Genomic DNA, 23099 nt, shown 5'->3' with positions numbered 1-23099 from the left:
TATCTAAGAGACAAATTTTTTTGTCTCAGAGATATCACGGTAGAAGTCTGGAAGATCTTTCCGAGCGGGGGGTAAAGCAACTTTTACAATAAAATGAGTGAAATTTACTGATAAACTTAGTACAAAACACCCATAATATAAGTAAAATTTGCATTACCTAAATATAGGTAAATGAAGTACCCATAAATAGGTGAATTGATCTAAGCGTGCAGGTATTTATCAGTGTTTGGCCCTTATGAAACAAAAGTGTTGAATTCGGCTCCGTTGAATCAAATTATTACAGCTTTTGAGTAGTTTTTGGAGTTCCGTGTAACGTTAGTAGCCGCCTTTCCAAACACCCGGGGCGGCTACAGAACTGTCAAAAAATGTTTATGTTCTCACTTCATCCATAAATTTTTGTGTCGGTCTGAAACGCGGAATCATTTTATTCATTCATTAAATAAGCGATTCAGCTCAATATAGTTCGTTTATACTAATAATAATTTGCTATCCAGTTGAACAAAGTAAGTAGTATACTAATAATAACTATTGATTAAAATTGCAAGTAATTGGCAAAATGATCAAGAGGTCAAGAGACTGCACAAAAAGCAAAACTGCGTTAAGGGAAGGTATACTCAATTCAGTTGAAACCCGAAATTGGGTGCTAGCGAAGTTGGATTTTTCTCACAATCCGTACGTTAAACCTAACTTCGGAAGTGGTGCGCTGAATAGCGCTTCGCGATATGAAAACAGCGCACCACTTCCGAAGTTAGGTTTAACGTACGGATTGTGAGAAAAATCCATCTTCGCTATCCCTTAATTCCGGTTTTCAACTGGATTGAGAATACATCAGTAGTTCTCAAACATTTTTCTCCAGGGCGCTGTCCAACTATTCATAAGCTTATAAGTGCTTTGGGAATACCCAGAGTGTATGTAAATGAGAGTGGCGACATTGCCAGAATTGGAACAAAATTCATCTGTCATTCCCATAGAAAATCGTGTTCCAAACGAGCAGGAGACCTGTCAAATGCGGCACATGTCGCCACTCTTAATTACATACACTCTGGAAATACCTAGTTTGTATGATTTTTTGTTAATATAAAAAAAGGTTATTTGCTTGTTAGGGTTTAAAATCATAACAATACTTATGGTTAAAGGGGATATTTTTATCTTTTCATATTGTGCTAGACAATCCATAGAAAAGAAGAAACATAGGTTTTTATTATATTTTATTTTTAAATTTCTAGCTAGCATTGCACTCAATAATTGCAATAATAACTTATAATGTGTTTAGAAATATGTTACATGGAATATCTCCATTCGGCTCGGTCCGTAGCCGCACATTGTCAACCACACAATCTACGGATGTTCTGCAAGTCGTCTTTGGGGATCTACCAGGTGTTTGCTGTGCACATCGTCTTCATATGCATCTGATATGCATGTCAGATCGCTAAGAAGATTTTTTCTGTCAAAAACTTCAAATGCGCATTGATCGTTCACAAACATTGTCCAGGTCACTGTCATGAGACGAGTTTAGCACAATTCCATTCAATTCCACCACTCCGAAGTAGTGGAATTGAATTCCACTAAAAGAGCTAAATAATTTTCTTGATTGTCCAGGTTTTTGGAGGGCTACTCACTGTAGAGAAGTTTGGAAAATTAGAACAATGTCGGGTTCGGGTCGGGTACGGGTTTGTGAGATGATAAAATGTCGGGTCTGAGTCGGGTACGAGTTTAAGAAATAAAATATTGAATATTTTTTTGTTCACTTCTTGTTATTTTAAGGCTTGTTCGTTGTTTGGGCCTGTACCCTTTTGAGTGTAAAGAGAAATATAAAATATCTAGTGTGAGTTCTCCGCCAAAAAATTAGTTCGGGTCCAGCTCGGGTTTAGGACTGCAAAAATTGTCGGGTACGGGTCGGGTTCGGGTTTGATAAGATTTTTCATTCCGGGTTCGCGTCGGGTCCGGGTTTGAAAAGAATTTATAAATCGGGTCCGGGTCGGGTTCGGGTTGACAAAATGTGAAACCCGACCATCTCTAGGCTACTGATCTGATTTGTAAATAGAAAGTTTGATACAGTGACGAACTCATTGGTCGGAACGTCTTTACGGAATCCAAAGTATGTACGATGCTCTGAGAATCCGATATCAAACTTGAAAAGAAACCATTCGCACGGATTCGTCTGACTTGTTTTACGCACGAAGTCTTCGTAGTGGGTGGCTTACGTGATCCTCGCTTGAGCCTCTTTCTATCAAGTAATTTATCTTCGACGAGTTGAAAATTAGTTCGATCCGCTTAGCTTCCCTCTTCAATCTGATGTAGACTTCCTCCATCTTCTCAAAGTTACGTACCATAATATCAATGTCGTCGGCAAACCCAAGTATCTGAACGGACTTCGTGAAGATCGTAATCTTGTCAATCTCTGCTCATCGCTCCAAAGCGATGTTAAAGTAGGCAGGAAATGCCACCACGTTGTCGTGATTCTCTGCGCGTTTCGAAGCTACTAGAGAATGCCTCTGAAACTCGAATTGCGCACATCTCTTGATCCACTCCATTTTTTTTTTATAGATGAGTACTTTGTATATAATTCCAACCGCGTGAAAAATAACTTGGGTGTATGCGTAGAGGAACCGTTAAGAATCAATAATAAAAATCAGTATATATTATCATACCATTTTCGTTCTAATTCTTAGTTTGAATTCCACGTTTCATTTCAGAATGTCGCGTAAGGAGGCACTTTCGCAGTTCATCAACCAGATTCATGGCCGCCCGGTAGTGGTCAAATTGAACAGTGGGGTCGATTATCGCGGAGTGCTGGCGTGTCTCGATGGTTACATGAACATCGCCCTGGACCAGACGGAGGAGTACGCAAACGGACAGCTCAAAAACAAGTACGGCGATGCATTCATTCGAGGTAACAACGTTCTTTACATTTCGACGCAAAAGCGCCGGGTCTAGTGAGTAAGGTTTTTCTTTTGCGAACAATAAAAGTTTGAATGTAAAAAAAGTGGATTATGTTTTTAATAGCTTAATTACTGGGTACAACTCAAACGGTGATGAATTTACTGCAAATAAAAATCACCCTTATAAAGCAAAACAAAAATACAACTCAAACGTATTTAATGTAAGTCTTTCATAATTGCTGCGCTCCGGCCACTGATGAACGATTGGGATTCATCGCTTCACATAAAGTTAACATTCTTATGTACAATTGATTTAGATAACCTAAACTATTTCTATCCTACTCATAACCAAACCTAATGGATTCCATCCAATGGGGAATAGCTCTTGTATTGATAGAGATCGGGTCCTCCATATCCGTAGAGAAGTTTTCCGCGGCCATTTTCGTCGTAGTAAGGGTATCGATATTTAGGCCTGAAATATATGCCAGGATTGTTATTTTTTGTCAGAAAAAGTAAAAGTTGTAATTTAGTAAACCAAATACTACTTAGCAAGTCTTTGCGTTATTAAGATGTACTTATCATAATAGTATTATAAGAACTTACCTCTCAAAATATTGGAAATTGGGTGCTTTGGGTTGAATGGTGGACTCTACTGTTTGCGTTATTAGGGAAAGCAAAACAGCGAAGATCTGGAAAGAATCATACGTTAGTAAAATAATTGTTATAGACTTTAGTAAGATTTGTTGAATACATGTTGCTCTTAATAAAAGTCGATACAATCCGATCGTTTCCAGTGTTGGTCCAGCTTTTGTGTTCAAGCAAACTCTTTTGCCATTCAACCGAGAGGCACTGCGCTCGAGTTTTTCGTGCAAAATTAGGTACATCGTTTCACTCCCTCACTGAATAAATATTTTTCGTCGTAAACTAGTCGATCTGCAATTTTGAATCGTTCACCAGTTTTGAGAATTAGAGTTTTTCCCAACACTGCTCTTTCTCGTTATTGTCGTACAGAATCTTCTAAGGTCGGAGAACTCGTCAGACAATTTACTTTTATGGTTGATTCTACGTCTCGCATGAGGTACGGCGTAAGGAGAATTGCATCAACGTTCAGTGTTTCACTACCAATTTGCCAATAATGTATTTATTTGAAAGCTAATTGACATACTCTACGTTAAAAGCTATTAAAAGAAGTTGATCAAATTTCCCACCTAAAACCGGGCCAGAACCGGTACCCAGAGCCAGAGTTTGCTCTCAATGATATACGATAAAAGAGAAGTACAATACATAATTCTCTCACAAACATGAAGCAAGCGCTTCGTAAAATGACGCAAGTGCGATCAGAACAGAACACGGAAACAGCCCCTATCGGCAGGCTATAGTAAAACGCCTGGGGCAACGGATTTTCTTGTACAGATAAAACAATTTAGAATTGGTTTTAGTTCTCGAATTAAATTAAAATCAAATTACAAATCAACGTGAAATTCGTTGTGCTTTCTATAGAATTGAATTATAATACCGTGAAGTACGCAAATTTCGCGAACTTAAGATCATATATGAAGTTGAATTGTTTATTGAAAACCATATAGTGCCTATTTTGAAACATTTACCACTGGATCACATAGTAAAATGATTCTGCATTCTCGAGAAAATGTTACTTGCAAATGTTGCAGCTATTATATACCTACGAAAATATGGCGATATGAATCTGAAACCGTTGTATGATCCTTATTTCGTGCACGAAAATAAGATTATTCCTAATTGCGCACAAAAGCGCTATTGGTTTGATGAAATATAATCAATTGTCCAATAAAATCAAACATTCATTGTTAAAAATATGCAGCTAACGTTCAGCCGTCAGATCGTATTCCTTAGTCGGAATGTGAACGAGGTGAACACGCCCTTCGGCATCGCTGAGTTGGCTTCTTACTAAGCGCCCAGGCACGCTCTGCGCTTATGAGGTGGGAACCTAATACGTGAAAGGATAATCGTTGCCAGATTTAGAACACGGATTCGAAACCCTGCTATAATCCAATGCTATGCGCCAGCTGATGCTGCCGATCTGCACGACAACGTGAACTTCAACTTCAATGCCGTCGTAGATAGAATTCCGAAGCGGGATAACAACTTCTATTTGAGCGACCACCATGCAAAGATCGGATCCGACCACTCTCGGAGAAATGAGCGAAAACGGAGAGCTGTTCGCAGAATTCTATGATAATAACGGTGTCAGGCCATTAGGCCGAAGGTCATTAGGCCATTCTTCTTTCTTCATTTTTCCTACTTCTTTCTTCCGTCTTCGCTTTCTTTCGTCCTTCTTCTTTCTTCCTTCATCTTTCTTTACTTCTTACTTCTTTCTTCTTTTTTTCTTCTTCCTCCATCCTCCTCCCTTCTTCCTTCTTGCTTCTTTCCTCTTCCTTTTTCCTTTTTTCTTCTTCCTTATTCCATTTTCCTTCTTCCTTCTTTCTTCTTCCCATTTCAATTTTTTCTTCTTTCTTCTTCCTTTCCCTTCTTTCCTCTTCCTTTTATCCTTCTTCCTACTTCCTTCTTTCTTTTCCCTTCTTCCTTTCTTCTTCCTTCCTACTTTTTTCCTGTCTCTTTCTTCCTTCTTTCTTTTCCCTTCTTCCTTTCTTCTTCCTTCCTACTTTTTTCCTGTCTCTTTCTTCCTTCTTCCTTATTTTTTTCTTTCTTCTTTCTTCCTTGTTCCTTCTTCCTTTTCCCTTCTTCCTTCTTTCTTCTTCTTTCTTCTTTCTTAATTCTTCCTTCTTCATTTTTCATTCTTCTTTCTTCCTTCTTACTTCTTCCTTCTTTCTTCTGCCTTCTTTCTTCTGCCTTCTTCCTTTTTCCTTCTTCCTTTTTCTTTCTTCCTTCTTCCTTCTTCCTATTTCCTCCTTGCTTCTGCCTTCTTCCTTCTACTTTCTACCTTTTCCCATCTTCCTTCTTCCTATTTCCTTCTACCTTCTTCCTTCTACCTTCTTCTTTCTCCCTTCTTCCTTCTTCGCCGCCGGATATGTCTTTCGGTGACGAAACTAGCATAGACGAGTCCGACTCTGCCGAACTCTTCGCAACATTCTTCAAGACTGTCTACAACACTGACTCTCCACGAACTCTTCCGGAGCAATTGAACATGCTTCCATCCTACGACATCAACCTTCCATGCCCATCATTCACCGTAGCATACGTTGTTAGATCATTGAACTCTGTCGATGCTTCCAAAGGTCCGGGATCAGACAAACTGCCTCCCGTATTCATTTAAAGATGCGCAGATGCTCTCGGAGCTCCGGTATGCTTGTTATACAATCTCTCGCTGGCGGAATCAGTTTTTCCGGATGTGTGGAAGTTGGCAGCAGTTACTCCTATACACAAAGCCGGAAACATTCGTGACGTCGAAAACTATCGTCCCATTTCCATTCTGTGTTGCCTTGCCAAGGTGTTTGAGTTTTTGATCCACGATATGATGTACTCCGTTGCGAGACCTATAATTTCGCAATACCAACACGGATTTGTAAAAAAACCGTTCGACCACAACTAACTTAATGGTGTATACTAGCACGATCAACTCCTGCTTGGACAAACGTTGCCAGGTCGACAGTGTTTACGTGGATTTCTCCAAAGCTTTTGACAAAGTGCTTCACGATTTAACTATAAGAAAGCTGGAAGCGTTAGGGTTTCCAGCATGGCTTCTCAACTGGTTGCGTTCCTATTTATTTGGTAGATCTGCCTACGTGAAACTCATGTCCACTTAGTCAAACCGCTTCGCCACACCTTCCGGTGTTCCACAAGGAAGTCACCTTGGGCCTCTGATCTTCATACTGTTTGTCAACGACGCATATTTCTGCAAACAATGTTCGCCTTTGACATAATCAGCAACCGAATTTAGACTGTCCGGATCTTCTAAAGCAGGTGAATATTTTTGTTCCTGCTCGCCGCTCCCGCCAGCGTTTGCTGTTTTGGGCTGCACTCTGGGAGATCTCTCTTCCCCCATTGACCGGTTCACATGCTTATATAGCTTTACAGAAAATCAAATCGACCAGCCTGCCTGGGCATTGCACGATTCATCGGCAGGAGGGGAGAGTTGGACGACGGTACAACACACGCCGGGTGGAATGGAAGATGTCATGGTGGAGCGTGTGTAGACATGTGCTGCAGATATTCCGGAAGGTGGCAGCGTGGAAAACCAAATGACCGCCACCAGGAATGCCCTTCATCGACACCAGCGAGAATAATCTGGGCGAACTGCGCACCCAGAGAAAACAATGGATAATCGACGAGACCTGGAGGAAGATATATGAGCGAAGATCAAAGCCGCGATAGAGCGAACAAAAACCAGAGGCGCCAAAGTCTTAGATTGCCAACGGTATTCGGCTCTATGGAAGGAAGTGAAACGTTCATATAGACGGAACAAGCGAGTGTAGGCGGATTCTCTGGCCGACGAAAAAGAGAGAGAGACAGGCACAGCAACCGGGGACATTCGCTTCATTTAATGCAACGATGCCTGTGAATGATGCGAATGGTCAGTTATCGACCTAATTGACCAGCTGAAACGATGATTCGAACAACTTTTTTAAGTGCTAGCCAGGCCACCACCTTCTCGGCATGATCTGCCTAGGATCTGACGTATAACACGCGTCAATACCGAAGCTCTATCTCTGCCAGAGATTCAAACGGGGATGAGATCATTTAACCTGTGAGTGTCAACTAGGGTGCTAATGAAAATCTAATGACTTTTCGAATTTCCAAAACGGGTAATGCTCAAAAGTTTCATCTCCTCGAAAATGCAACATTTCAGCTCAATCGAACTTCGTTAAGTGACTTTTTTGAAACACGAAAATTTTGAAATCGAATTTTTATTTTTGATACCAACCTGCATAAATATAAACCTTGCATGGACTTTATCCTATATGTCTAAGAAATGCATGAAACGTCCAAATCTGGTGTTACCTCGAAAAAAATTGGTTTGAAAAAATGACTTTTTGGGACTTAATAATGCATGAAACGTCGTGGTGTGATGTTATCTTTTAAATCAGGGCTGCCCAACGTAAACGGCCCTCGGCTCCTTTTTTGTGGCCCGCGTCGTGTAAGAAAAATAAACTCAGATTCGGCCCGCCAGCTTTTCCATCTGACTCGAGAAGCTCTTTATTAAATGAGTATGTTTTGAGTCAAAGCTCGAAACGAAAAATAATAATTTACATAATTTGAAATGATTGTATTGAGCGACTCCAAGACACTAAAAGTTGATGTGGAGCATCGCGTTTTCAAAAAAGATTGGCCAGAGTAGTTAACGTTCACCTTGAAAAAGGAAAGTCGGTTTGCTTAATTTGTTCGGAAAGTTTTGCTATGAGTGTTTCTTTGGAATTTCCTCCACGAATTCTTTCTGGATTTCCTGCGAAAATTCTTTCGCAAATTCCTCCGGGTATTTCTTTGGGAATTCTTCAAGAATTCCTACGAGTATTCTTTCTGGAATTCCTCCGGAAATTTTTAAGGAAATTTCTCCTGATATTCTTTTGGTAATTCTTACAGCAGTTCCATTGGAAACTCCTTCGGTAATTCCGTTGGATATTCCTTCGCGAATTTTATGCGAACATCTTCGGCATTTCCTTCATAAATTCTTCTGAAATTCCTTTTCGAATTTTTATTGTGAATTTCTTTGGAATTTTCTTTGGGAATTCCTTCTGAAATTCTTTAGAGATTTCCTTTGGAAATTCTTTCTGAATTTCCTATGGAAATTCTATCGTGTACTCCTCGGGAAATTCTTCCACAAATTCCTGTCAATTATTATTAAGGGGATTATTTAGGGGAATTCATCCTGATATTCTTTTGGTAATTCCTACAGGAGTTCTATTGGGAATTCCTCTGGTACTTCCGTTGGGCATTCCTTCGTGAATTTAATGCTAGCTTCCTCGGCATTTCCTCCGGGATTTCCTTAGAGAAATCCTTCATAAATTCTTCTGAAACTCCTTTTCGGATTTTTATGGGGAATATCTTTGGAAATTTCTTTACACACCAATTTTTTTTCGCCGAAAATCAGCAAAATTTTGCTGAATTTTGCCGAGCTGACAGGTCAGCAATCATTTCAGCAAAAAAAATCTACTGAAGATTTCAGCAAAGTGAACTGTCATTGCCGTTGAAAACTTTTTGCTGAATTATTAGCAAATAGACTTATGCAGGGGTTCATCGAATTCACTTACCCGACGGATTTTGACATTTGCGCGGGTCGTCTTCTCGAACAAAAGTTCATTTTGCGTTCATTATGCGACCCGCTCAAACGTCATAATTTCTTGGGGGAGTTCATTTTGCGTTAGTCTATTCAACCAGTTTGCTGAAAATTCAGTGGATTCGGTCACTGCAGGATTTGACAGCTAATTGCTGATGTTATTCAGCAAAATATACCAAATTGCTGATATCATTAGTTTTTACCACGTGTAATATTGATGGACAAAATGGAAGTATGTTTCTTTAGGCTTTTTAATTTATTTGCCGGTAATAACATTATGAGACAAGAAACACAATACAATTGTCTAAAGCAGTGTAATAAATAATTGTATACTGCAAGTATCTTCATAAAAATAATTTTCAAATGTTTGAAAATTTTAAGTGACATTATGTGACGTCCTCTTCTATTTCTTGGTATTGGCTGAAAAATATGTTGAATTGAGCACACATGATTATTTTTCAATAATTCAAAGTTTGATATGAAATACTTACCGATTCCATCATGGATTAAAATGACAAATATTACAAAAAACAATAATTGTAAAAAGAAATCACCAAGCTAAAATGGCTAATTTTTCCGAAAGTTTGACAGCAGTGCCCGTCGAAGAAAAACGCTGAACGATCAGTAATCTAGAAAAGTATGCTGATTTTCAGTTAAGACAAATCGGTATACTGATTTTCAGTAAGTTTCAAAATAGCTGATAATTCTCCCGTAAAGCATTTTGCTGAAAACCTTTTTATGATTTTGGTGTGTAGGAATTCCTCCTGAAATTCTTTCAGGATTTCCTTTGGGAATTTGTTTGGAAATTCCTCTGGGCAATTCGTTTGAGAATTCCTCAGAAAATTCTTTTCGAAAATTTCTCCGATAATTCCGTAGGGAATTCCTTCGGGAATTCCATCGGAAATCATATGGAAATTCCTTCAGCAATTCTATGGGATTTTTTTTCGTCAATTCTATGGAAATTCATTTACATTTCCTTCGGGAGCTCCTTTTGTGTTTTCTTTGGAAATTCCATCGGGAACTCCTTCGGCATATTCTGTTGGGAACTCCTTTGAAAATTCATTGATTGATTAATTGAGAATTATTTTGGAAATTCCTTCTGAAATTCTATGAGAATTCCTTCAGGATTTCCTCAAGGCATTCATCGGGAGTTCCCCCAGGTATTTCTCGAGAATTCTTCCGATAACTTCTGAGGGAATTCCTCTGTGAATACATCCGGAAATTTCTTTGAGAGTTCCCCCTGAAATTCCGTTGGAAATTCTTTTCTTTAGATAGGGTAAAGGATGTATTTTGGACCACCAAGAAGAATTTGCACTCAGTGGTCCAAAATATGAGCCGTCGAACTGGTGGTCCAAAATACCTCCCTTACACTATTCCTTCGGAAATCCCTTTAGAGGCTCCTTCAAAAATTTCTTGAGAAAACTGACGAATTTCTTAACCTTCCGAGACTCGCATGGTTCTGGATAACTCACGCAGCTCCGCCGCTCTTGTGAACGACAAAAGTGTGCTTTTTCAAAAGTAATGTACTTTACAACGATGGGCGTCCGGAAAGGGTAGGAATTCTTTCGGAAATTTCTTTAGAAATTCCTTTGGAAGATAGGTAATTCTAATTTTTTTTAGAAAAACTTCAGAAAACTTCTCAAGGAACTGTTCCGGGCATTTGTTAGGGAATGTTTTTTCGCAAATTCCTTTTTAAAATCATTTGAAGATTCCTTTGTGAATTCCCTTAGCAAATATTTTCAGAAATTCCTTTGAAAACTCCTTCAGGAGCTCATTTGAAAAATCCTTCAAAAACTCGTTTGGAAATACAGCAAACGTGTAATATTGCTGATGTTGCTACTGTTCACGTGACCAACATCTAGTTTGCTTGAACCTAGCAGCCAAAGTAACGATACTTTACTGCCGTAAATCGCATATTTGTCCCATATGAATAGGAAACCCAGCAAAGATGGATCAGATATGCGATTCACGGCAATAGGTGTCAAACCGATGCTGGGTACAGCATGATTGACAATTAACGACTTAGTTAAGCTTATTGAAGCATATTTTGACATAACAATTTTAATGATTACAGGGCTACTAGCGTTCTACTGGAAATACCTTCTGAAGTGCTTCTGAAATTATTTTATTATGTTAAATTAAATTATATTGAAATTATTTTTAAATTAGGAAATTATTCGCACATTTCTCTAGTAATCTTTTAAAAACATTTTAAGGATTTTTTATGGAAATTTCTAAGAAAATTCCATTACAGATTCCTTCGGAAATTACATAACGAATTTCTTTGAAAATTTCAACAAATTATGTACTTCAAGCAATTTAAAAAATTCCTTTCTTGGAAATTATTCCAGTTCCTTAGAAATTCGGACATTCCTAAGGAAGTTATTTTTAACAACTCTTCCAGAAATTTATGTGAACCTTCGGAAACTTAGAAATTCCTTCGGTTATTTCTTTAAAATTTCCATAGAAATTGGTTTCGAAAATCTAATCAAAAATTTATTTGTTTCGGGAAATGGTTTGAAAATTCTTTTAGAAGTTAGTTCGAAAATACCTGCAGAAATTCCTTTAAATAATCCTGTAGAAATTACTTTGAAAAAAAAAAACGTTTGAAATTCCTTCGGGCATTCTTTCGAAAATTCCTTTATTTGGGATTTGTAAAAAAGCCCTTTGATATTTTTTTTAAAGAAATCTCTTCAAATTCTTCTTCGGAAATTCCTTAAGGATAATTTCGAGAAATTCACCCAAAATTCATTTTGAAATTCCTTTAGGAGGTTTTCGGGGACTCATCCTGGAAACTACACCATGAATAATCTAAAAAAAAATTACGCTAATTCCTATGGACAATTCATTAGTGATTCCTTTGACAAATCCTTCGGAAATTCTTTTGAAAATTTATCCAGAATTTCCTTCAGAAATTACTCAATGAAATTGTTTGAAAAATTCTTAGTAATTTTGTATTTTCCCGAATAAATTCCTCAATTTATCCAGGAATTCCTTTGAAGAATTTTGCCCAGATATCGTTTTACCCAGAAACGTTTTTTTGTCCAGATATCAGAAATATGATCCATATTTTTTTTACTTGAATGATTTGATCGGTATATTTATTTAAAGTCGACCGAGATCTAACTTGGTAACTGCGTGGCCCTAAATGGCCGGAACGAAATTTAATATCGACTCTCCGTGGATGCTTGTGCAAGCCGCCGAGATCTGACTTGCAAGTCAGAGAACGGGGCAGAGTCATGGCTTGCTGCTCGTTGATTGACAGGCTGAGGTTTGATGGTTTGAATCTATAAACACACGCTGAAGGCATTTTACTCAAACCCCACAGCAACAGGTTAAGGCGATGATAGTTAGGCATCGCTCAGGACATTAGCAAAAAGTAAGTTAGTAAGTTAGTAAGATCCTTGTCTGAGATTATCAGACCTGGAATGATCGACGAGTATGCTTTGGTGTCGTGTGAATGAAAAGTAGTAAATTTGAGTTTATTACATTTTGAATAGCAAACGTCTTTTGTGGAACATGTTCCAAAAGACTCCAAAAAATAAAACTACACTACACATTTTGAACATACTACTAACAACTATGAGAAATGTATTACTAATTTATTTTAGTCTTCTCTAGACGTTGCTATTCATAACTTTTTGGGGATATATTGGGATTTTTTTTATATTTTAAATTTCCTTGATGGTGTTCGGAATTTCGTGATAATTCCAATTTTTGCAGGTAGTTCATTATGTGGACGATCTAAAAATTTACCGTGCTAAATTTAAACTGCTTGTAGGGTAAGACGGTATAATATGCCCCCCCTAAGGCAACTCCTTGATAACTTTTTACTTTACAACGCAATTTATGCAAACTTTGTGTTATTTGGTAGTCCAGGAAGTCGCAAATGCATTGCCCGTGAGTAGTCATATAAAAACTCAAAGGTGCAGCCCAATCGGGTTGTACGCAAAAGTGACGTAGAACTATGTAGCTGTATGTAATGTACAGGTTTTCGACTTTTATGTTCGATGAGACCAAACAAGCGTTTTTGAAGCTCAGGGTGAATCTGTTTTTGTTGTTTATCCTGTGCTCCTGAGATTGAGTGAGCATTACGAATCCTGGTTAGAGTTTCCATTTCCCGGCCATTTTCGTTGTCCCGGGATTCGGGATGAACTTGTTCGTATATCCCGGGAAATCCCGGGATCCCGGGATTTTTCGATGTTTCATTAGAAAAATTATTTTTTTATTAAAAAACGATTTTATTCAATGTTCAGGGGTAAAGTTCATATTTTAGAAAGGGCAGATAATAGAAATTTCAAATTGGAACTCAATTGGATTCTAATTTGAATCGATTCTTTCGAATGAAACTACTTCAAGAAGCAAATAATATTCACGTTTTTCTCGGAAGGTAGAGTACCCTTTTGGAATATATGATCGCCGAGTCCAAGAAGAAGGGATCGCTGGCGATTGAAGTCAGCTTGACTCTTTGCATTGTTTTGAATATGCATTGGGTTAAGACAGTTGCTGGGATTGCATTCAATACCCTTGTGACGAAAGATGGAAGATGCGCAGTAGAATCGTACTGGGCCCATAACCTATTGGATATATGGGAGCCCCCTCACAAAGAGAACACAATACTAGAGTATCCTCCAACCCATGGCAGGCTACTAATTGATACTTTTGCCAAGCTCTTCCTAATCTTGAACAGATCGCTTCCTAATCTAGATGTTAATCGTTAATTTATCGTTATCGCCGATAAAGTTAATTGTGTTCAACGTAATTGTTTGCTGCGATAAAGATAAATCAACTTAATTATTATCAGAGTTCGAGAATTTGACGTAAATTAGCTCGAAAATTTAACGATAAGGGGGTTAATAGATTACGCGATTAAAGATGGTATACAATTTTGGCAGAAGCTGAGAATTGGACAAATTGATTGTTGATTTTGATTGAAGCGATACACAACAAAAAATAGGCAGGGCATCGGGGTCGGACCACTTGTACTTGCGAATTTGTTGGAAAGTTTGTTGTACGAACGTCGATTGGAAGGACATGAATTGGATCAAGAATTGTTTTGGCAAGAAGCTCGGGAAAACTGACTCAATGTTGGGCGGCGCGAGGAGATTAGCAAAGATTAGCAAAGTGTACACAACCTCACTGTAGACGGGAGATGGATAGGAAGCAGGCGCCAAACAGATGTAGCTGATCTTGTACTGTAGATACTTGTCGTTTAATTAATAGAGAGCTGTAGCTGCTGGAAAAAGTATCAGTATAGGGGAATCTACTATTTTTTGTGAAGGTGGTCTATGAGCTATCTCCTTTTATTTTCATGTCTGTTCCTCTCTTACTAATTTAATAATAAGATAATATCGATTGCACATCACAAAGAACCTTGGCTACGTATACATGCTAGAGCCTACCAAATAAACGAACTTGGAAAAAAATCATGTCTGATGGGAGGTATAAAAATATGGAGTTTATTACCTAAGTTGGGTTTCGCGTTCAAAACAAATAACTTTTGTAAGAAGAAAAATTACACTGTTTGCGACCCGGAAATGAAACAGTATTTTTTGTCCCGGGAATCCCGGGATTTTCGGGATTTCAAAAATAATATCCCGGGAATCGGGAAATCCCGAATTTTCCAAATTTTGAACAACACTCTCAAACCGTCTAAGACGAATTAAGTACTGTCCATTTAATTCCAATTCCAAATAATTGGACAGTACTTAATTCGTCTTAGACGGTTTAATACATTCCACTAAAAAGAGCTTAATATATTTTTCTGAACACTCTCAAGCAATCACAAATCTCAATTATCAATTGATGAAATTTCGCTAGAGAGTAAGAATCGTTCGATAACTGAATCTCGATTCGAAACATTGGTAAATGCTACTATTGAACTTATTTTTCTACATAACACCAAAATACAATGCCAAACATTCGATTGAACTTCATTATTGACATTAAATTGGTATTAGTTAGGTTTACTTTAAAATGATAATTTTGTGTTTATTATCAATCGATTCCAAAATTTGAAAAGTTATCGCCGATGACAACTCGCCTATACTTTTCACACCTAAGAAGTTATCAAATGATAATTCCAATGAATTATTGGCAGTGGCTGATTTTTTACCCGCCGCAGCCACATCCAAGCGCTATAGTATATGCGCAAAATAGCCAGCAAGAGTTAACCGCCAGAAATTTGTATGGCGAAAGTCATCTAACGCGGGTTTTCTCAAAATAAGAAACTTTTCATGAAAAACTATTTGGTACCGATTATGTAGGAAGGTGTCCGCTACCGTGCCTACCAAATATTTTTTTGACGAAAGTGCTTAATTTTGAGAAATCGAGCCTTAGATGCCTTTCGCCATACTGATTTCAGAAAGTTAACTCCTAGTGTGCCGCTGTAAGCACGCTCAAAGCAGGCGATTTATTGTTATCGTATGAGAATGATTCTGCATAACCCTGGCTGATAGTGTACCGCTGCAAGCATCACCGACGCAAACTGGAGCAGAGACTAAGCATCCGCCACTAAGTCAGTCTTAAACCTCATTACAGAAAAGCGCATCGTGAAACTCGAGTAGCATAATTCTCACTGATTTGGTTGCACCAACTCAAATGTGACCAAATATGGTTGTATATGATTTACGTTAACTTCTCTACAAGATGTGTGTTGCTTGGGAAGCTGGGCTGTCAACGGCATTTGGTGGTCATTCTATGGAGGAAGTCAGAATAGACCCGACAAAGACAGTTTATTGATAATAATAATATTTCCTTCGCATGTCGGACTTTGCGTTCACTCCGACACCTAGGAATCAGCAAAAACGATCCGAAGAAGCTCAAATTTTCGAGAGAAAACTACATCGAACTACACCGCCTAAAAGCCTGTAAGTTGCATTAATTTGGCCTGGTCTTCAGTTAGCTTTGCGAACAAAGGGGCAGAGTCCGGAGATGGCAAGATCAATTCTCGATCCGATCTAAAATGTTCTGGGGTGGGAAACATTCTCGACACCCTGGGCATAGTGTATCCAATCCATAGTATTTGATACATACTAATGCAATGGCGGGCATAAAAAGTTTTCAATTATTAACTAAAGAAATGCTAATTACTATGTTGAAAAGCAGGCCAACTTCCAGTTGGAATGTAGTGTTATAGAAGAAGAAGTTTGCGATGCACTTACGAGATCGACTGATTCACCGAAACCGATAGCTAATTTTAGTTTTCGAAAGTAAAGAATCATACATAAATATTGTTACACACTGGAGTCGGTTTTCACGCGGAGGGTATGGGCCGCGTAAAATAAAACAACGTAAAAAACTGCGAAATCCCAAAATAGGTCTAAATAATCCGCGTAAATCCCGAAATTCAAAGGAAAAAAAATCGCTTAAAAAGCGATTCGTGTAAAAAAACCGCGTGAAAAACGACTGAAGCGTTGACTCTTCCTTGATCGAATGGTCCAAGAAAATTGCAAATCCATCGAGAAACGGCTGAGATATTGATGATCAAAGTCTATCATATTTTCGTGACGTTTTTCGATTTTTTGCAATTGTAAAGTGTACCCCAATATAGAAAAGACAGACGTAGTTCTACGTCAAAATATTACAGATAACACGTAATAAAGCTTTTTTGAAAAGTCGCTAAAAAATGGATTTCAACAAGTGCCTGGGAAATACGCCCCACCAGCCAAAGACGTTTCATAGCCTTTCATTGGTATTTTATCAATCCCATAATATAAAGGTTACAAATCCTTATGCGCTTGATATTAAAAAACCAGCATAGGTCCATTTAATCAGGTGTGAATTACATTTCAATATTTTCCATACAATTAGGAAGCAACTGCTGCAGGCTCGCTGCGCTTGTGTCCAGTTGGTAAGGGCATATCGTCCTGCCTACACTGGGGCGTTTTGGCCAGTAAAACATATTTTCAAAAATCGTTACGTTTTTGAAGATGGAAGCAATTTTATATCATATTAACCACTGAGAAAAGTTATTTTGTTGCCCAACTGAGTGTTCCAGCGCAAGTCGCTCCAGAATGTTGAGCAAACAAACATGAAAAGTTACATCAAAACTGTCACGTTTTGTATTTTGCCCTTTTTTTTTAATTATGTAATACAAAAATACTTCCACATTCACATAGTACGATGGTTTTACAAATATTTATAGGTACCAACTGATTTTGACCCTTAGTTAGTTATAGTTTTCTAGAAATCAAAGAGGGGCGTTTTGGCCAGGTGGGGCGCATTATACCGTCTTACCCTACCCAGACTTTTTTCATACGGTTTGGTTTTAGTCGTTTAAGACCTTGAAACAATGAGTTAGTTCCACGAAAAAATTCACAAAAAATCATAGAAAATTCAGGAGGTATTTAAAAAGCTGTGAAAGTTCAGGTTAATCGAGAAATTAATGAATTCCAACCGCGTAAAAAAACTGGGTGTATATTTGAAATTGTTGCAAGATCAAAATGGTATGCAGACGAATTCGACTAAATGCAAAGCTATGTAACATTCACTCGTTACCGATCTTCAGTTACCTACGAGTCTAGCTGAGTCTCGAGTCACACAGCTAAGACCAATGCAATGCTCGGATTCTTACGGCGTAACACAGCACAGTTCGACGATTTTCAAGCTTTAAAATAGCTGTATTGTTCCTCAATTCGTAGAATCCTCGAGTATGGAGTACAAATCTGGGATCCGTATCATTCCGTTCACATTGACCGCACCAGGATAATACAGAAACGTTTCTTAAACTGGGTTAAAATGTACCCCCGGGTCAAAACGAACTTTTAGCAGTTTTGGCAATGTTTCAGACATATTTCCAAGAATGTTTACTGCTGGATTGGTAGTTCGAGATCCGAACTACATGCGCTGTTGTAAATTCTTTTGAAAAACTGCCGAACATGTCCTCAAAAACGTCAAAAGGTCGTTTTGCCCTGGGGTGCATATTAACCTAGTTTCCCCTACGACTGCACTTACCATGTTTACTTTCGACGTCATAACGTGCACTCGGGGCCGGATTTAGCCGGAAGGGAGCCCCGGGGCCAACAGGTTGGGGGGACTCCAAAATGTACAAAAAGGTTGGTTTTGGTACATAAGAATTGTAGGGGCCCGGGGCCACAGCGCCCCACGCCCCCCTAAATCCGGCCCTGCTTGCACTACTAGCTGTCGTTACATCCTGGAGAATGTTCGTTTTCATGCACCGTCTCGTTAACTATGAAATCGCCAATTCACAAACCAACGAATGTGTTGTTTTCCGACTTCAATGTTAGCAAATTAATTTTTTTAATAGGATTAAGACAAACAGTTTGTGCAATTTATAAATTGAAGACGGTGTTAAAAACACATTAAATTAAATTCATTTAACAATTCTTTAAGCCCCCTCACATGTCGAGCCTTCCATAATTTCTGCACGCTCTATTAATCAAAAACAATAATAAAACGAAATTTATTGATCACGTGATCTGGAAGTTATTGGATTAACAATCTTGGAAAACTACACCGCACTACAATAAGCATCAATAATAGTGGATAGCCATGACCCACTTAACAGTTATTGTTCCACGAATTGTGAATCATGCGTATCGTTGGTTCATCATCATCCACATTGATAACGCAGTCAGTGACAAATATCGTCTATCCGCAAAGGCAGTCAATCTAATGTCAGTAGATCACATTAGTGATCGGTACTGCTGCTGTTGCTGCAGTCAATGGTTTGTGAGTGGTGCAGCCTGTTCACCGCCGCACGAAAAGTGTTACAGCGGTTACGTAAAACTAAATAACTTCAAGGAGAAATAAGACACACTGTTCGCGGTCTGCAGCTCGTGATGATGGTTCGCCGATCAAACATGCCTCGCCGCTGCTACCACATCGCGCAGTGGAATCCAATGCGCGTTTGTTGGTTTCGTGATTTCGAAATTGACCCAGCGCGAAACAGCGAACGGTAACAACAACCATCAATCAGGCGATGCGATGGCCGAATGTGCGAAAGTTTCCGGGACACTTTCATCGGTCTATTTTTGATCGGTATGTTACACTTTCAATTCTGGGGTGCACAATTATGCAGACACGTATGTAAGAGGCCTCTTTGGTTAGCTTTCGCCAGCTTTGCGTGATGACATTCTCAAACATTTTCAGGGAGTACTTACTGCTAGACAGACTGCACCGAATCGATTCATGATTGATCGCGATGATCTTCAAAGACTGTTTTTTTGCGCAATGTCAACCCCTTCTTTCGGTCTCTGTAATGGTTTCTGCACGTACGCCGAGTTGTCAATCTACAAGCAAGTGTAAAGATTTTAATTCCAAAACCACTTCTGATATTGCCCCATCGAGCTGGTCTATGACGTACACGACCGAAAGCGAAAACCACGCGTTGCCACCGCCAATGGACGCCGAAGCCGTTGCCGCAGCTGATGTATCTTGTATGGATTCCGACTTGAGACTGCTTTCGGCAACAAAACGGCAGTGCGGATTTGGGAGACTCAACTTGAGCCGAAGATACTATGCGCGATCGACCGAGTCTCTCTGGCTGGCGGTGCAGGCGTTGCGTGGTGGTCGTGGGTAGTTGGGAGCTTTTTACCATAAAAACCATACCGCGTGGTGCAACCGCTCTCAGTCGAGTCAGCTGCGATCGCGTTGTAGCTTTACTCACTGGTGGGGGAGAAATGGAGCTGGAAGTGGTGGACATGCTTTATGGACTGTGCTGCTGAGGCTGCATACTGGGTAGATGAAACAATAATAGGCAAAAATTGTGTATGAATATATGAACTTTATGTAGCGGCTTATCAAGTCAAGCTTCATTCCGAATTAAAAAAAAAACAGTTTTATTTTTAATACGGAAGATTAGAGCTTTTCAGTGGAATAAGACAAGCTAGTACTATCCCTACAAATATGCATTTCGACCTCAACAGTAAGACCGTCTCAACCTTCCGGGACTCTCATGATCCTGGATTACTCACGCAGTCCCGTTGATCTTGTGAAAATCGTGCTTTTTTTGAAGATGTTGTTACAAATTGGTTAAATGTTTCGTGCTTGACGCAACTAGTGAAATTATTCAGTCAGTTGTCTAGCCAGCTTATCATTTAGATATCCCAATGTATCACCTTTACCAGTTTTTACTTCATCACTGCGCACGCACATATGGGTCAGACAGTCTGCGGCGAAAAACAGCTTTAAAGATGAACAAATCAAAGGGTCCGATCATCATTCGTCTAAAATCGACGTTAACTTTTATTCACACAGTTAGTAATTGCATATAATGTTGAAGAAATCTTTACGATAAACTACTCTAAAAAAAGTTCAATACCAAACAGATACGTCACTTTGTTATGATCATCTTAAAGCTTCAAACAATATACGGAGATGATTGTGTCGGTTATGGCGCCGACGCACCTGCCTCTACCTCCTTTCAATCACTTGCTTCTAGTCAACTCGACATAGTCTCACGTATAGGTATAGCACTGACTATGGGTAACGGCATGAATCAAGATCTCTCGAAAAAGATCGCTACAAAAGGGAAAGTGGTTGCTTGGGATCTGTGCTTTTTATGGCAAGTTGTGTTGTCTTGCTTTGCTTAATTTTCCAGTATTTGTGACTCGAAACTTTAAACAAGATGCGGGTCTGTATTGGTTTTTGCAATACCACTAAACTGAGACTGCGACTAAGAATTGGATAACATTAAAGAACATGAAATTGATTATTATGAGCGTGTATTATGGCTGAACTGCGGCTCTGGTAAATCTTCAATAGAGTACGGTTCTGTGTGCGGGTCTGATCATTTTTTTTTCTGAGAATATGGCACCTGCTACGGCCTGATGATTACGTACGTGCAATTTTCCACATTTATAACTGGCTGTTATTATTATAAGACTAACTCGATTCCAATAGCGGCGAGGTTGCTCAACTCTGATGCGTATAGTCTGCGAGTTAGAAGCTAGTGGAAGATGCTGTTTGTATTGTTGTTTGACTACTAGCAATATTTACCTTCGGCAGACAATAAAATATATCGCTAGCAGAAAAATTCCACACATATGCATTTGGTATGAGATGACGAAGTCAATTTCCGGTAGAGACCTTGTCGCTTGTATAAGCCACGAACCTGAATATGTTAAGCGTTTAGTTACTTCCACAGTAGAGACAGATTGGCTTGACAAAATGACACATGCTGTTCATTGTCAAGTTCGTGGTCTTGTTTTGTCACAAGGATGTTGTATATTTCCACGTGGGATGGAGAACTTCAATGGGCATAGGTTTTATAGGTATCAAGGTTTGTTAGATAATAGTCTGATAATAACCATCAGATCACATTAAATATCGGAAAGAAAAATTATTGTAGTATACAGCAATTCTGTACAATTTAAGATCATCAATTTGCTATTGAGAATAAATTTCTATCGGAAATAATGCAAATAAGTACCTCGTTCAAACAGTTTTTTTTTCGGCTCATCATTCAAATCTTACTCAGTCACGTACGCCACAGGCCGTGTTATTAACGAATTGAGATCCGTCGAAAAAAAAAACGGTAGCCGTTTTCTGTTCATCCTCTGGGGTGTGAAACTTACATAGTTCGAGCCAAAGCGGCGCATCATGGCGCTCGAGTATTGTAGGTAAAAGAACGGTTATTCGGAAGCAATTTGAGCGAAAACGATCGTTGATTCATTCGAACCAATGCCAGCCGTGTCGTGTGTCGTTATAAAGGCGATAAAATTTGACACGATGTTTGGTAGCTTTCAATTAGAGAACCAAGAAGTTCGCTTCCGAAATAAATCACTGTGACGGAGACGGAAGCTTCGTTTGCCGAGCCGGTGCGGTGCGGACGACATTATGAGAATGATGTGACAAGTTTTAGTCGTGAAGCACATCGGTTGACCTTCTTCTTTACGTGTTAATCGCTTGTGATTCGTTAAGAGATTTATCTTTTCGATGCCGGTTAGCTTTAGGTCATTTAATACATTTCAATAGCGCCATACTGCGTTCCCTCCGTAAGACGATACCTCCCTTACTCGTTATTCTCTAAGTCGAAGTAGTTTTTCAAAACATTTTCACCTCGCTAACTTGATGTTGTCAGAAACAGTTTACATGCACGATACACACGGTATCAGGCAATTTGACCAAATAGGGTTTCTTACCCCATTCCCGGCCTAACATGCGTACGACTGCATTATTTAATTGATTTTTATGACAGGAAGCAACTTTTCCTGAATTTAGTGGACCGTGTAATACTGCAATGGGGTTTACTTCTGCTTAAAAAATAGCTATTCTTGATAACCATCGTTTGAGAAAGCTTTTATTTTATTTAAATTAACGAGGTGTAGCACGTATTTCAGTTACAGCGATTGCTTTTCCGGCATACTACTTGATACTTGATGGGCTACAGCTGGGCCAATCGCTTCCAGTCGCCTTGAACATTGAGCGCCTTCAGGTCCTCTTTAACTGCAAAAAGCCATCGTGTACGCGGCCTCTTTCGGGTTCTCTACTAAATATTATCTTTACTTGACGTTATTCCGGCATACGAACAACGTGCCTAGTCCACCGTAGTCTGCCGTGTTGAATAAGCTTAATAATATCCAGCCTTTTATACAATGGTACAATTCGTGATTCATGCGGCGCCGCCAGATACCGTTCTCCTGTTTACCGCCGGCATACTTCAATTCAATTCCCGGGATAGGCAATTTTCACTCAATCTCTCAACATCTAAATCTCTCATTCTCTCTCGGGACGGTAGAAAATGTGACGTAAACAAACATATGCACGTTCCACGACAACGTGATGCCAGATGGTATTACTTATTCATATTAAATATTTATTTGGTTGAGAAAATATATTCACTCATCCAAATTCCTTCCAAACACTTGAAAACAATATTTATTTCACTTTTTAAAATCGGGAGAATTATAAATAACATGATAGCGTCAACGTATGAGACAGTTTTCCTCTTAACGATTATTATTATTATTATTATTAAGGATTATTTGCATACTAAAAAGTGCTTCTGGCCTTTTGGCAGCACGATGCGGCTAGAAGTTCTT

At 38.9% G+C, this 23099-nt stretch overlaps 2 protein-coding genes across 2 annotated transcripts; one reads left to right on the top strand and one right to left on the bottom strand.

The window, feature by feature from the left end:
- Positions 1–343: 343 nt before the first annotated feature.
- Positions 344–2986, top strand: LOC134214704 (U6 snRNA-associated Sm-like protein LSm6). Its single transcript, XM_062694023.1, has 2 exons — positions 344–503; positions 2697–2986. The coding sequence occupies exon 2, from the start codon at positions 2698–2700 to the stop codon at positions 2935–2937; it is 240 nt and encodes a 79-aa protein (XP_062550007.1). The 5' UTR covers positions 344–503; position 2697; the 3' UTR covers positions 2938–2986.
- LOC134214705 (uncharacterized) lies at positions 2979–19570 on the bottom strand. Its single transcript, XM_062694024.1, has 4 exons — positions 19421–19570; positions 19218–19346; positions 3486–3571; positions 2979–3354 (listed from the first exon to the last, which is right to left on the bottom strand). Exons 2-4 carry the CDS (start codon positions 19245–19247, stop codon positions 3237–3239), a joined length of 234 nt encoding a protein of 77 aa, XP_062550008.1. The 5' UTR covers positions 19248–19346; positions 19421–19570; the 3' UTR covers positions 2979–3236.
- Positions 19571–23099: the final 3529 nt, after the last annotated feature.

This window comes from Armigeres subalbatus, chromosome 2 (assembly GCF_024139115.2).
Source record: "Armigeres subalbatus isolate Guangzhou_Male chromosome 2, GZ_Asu_2, whole genome shotgun sequence".
NCBI classification, from domain to species: Eukaryota; Metazoa; Arthropoda; class Insecta; order Diptera; family Culicidae; genus Armigeres; species Armigeres subalbatus.
Note: the sequence above shows the minus strand (reverse complement) of the source record. Positions and strands in the feature narration are given on the sequence as shown.

What these genes read in the sequence shown, in the direction of transcription:
- LOC134214704 (XM_062694023.1), top strand. Translation starts at nt 2,698, where the DNA reads ATGTCGCGTAAGGAGGCACTTTCGCAGTTCATCAACCAGATTCATGGC.
- LOC134214705 (XM_062694024.1), bottom strand. Translation starts at nt 19,247, where the DNA reads ATGAATCGATTCGGTGCAGTCTGTCTAGCA. An exon ending in TCGGTGCAGTCTGTCTAGCA is followed by an intron (nt 3,572 to 19,217) that starts GTAAGTACTCCC and finishes GATTCTTTCCAG; the next exon opens with ATCTTCGCTGTTTTGCTTTC. An exon ending in AATTTCCAATATTTTGAGAG is followed by an intron (nt 3,355 to 3,485) that starts GTAAGTTCTTAT and finishes CATATATTTCAG; the next exon opens with GCCTAAATATCGATACCCTT.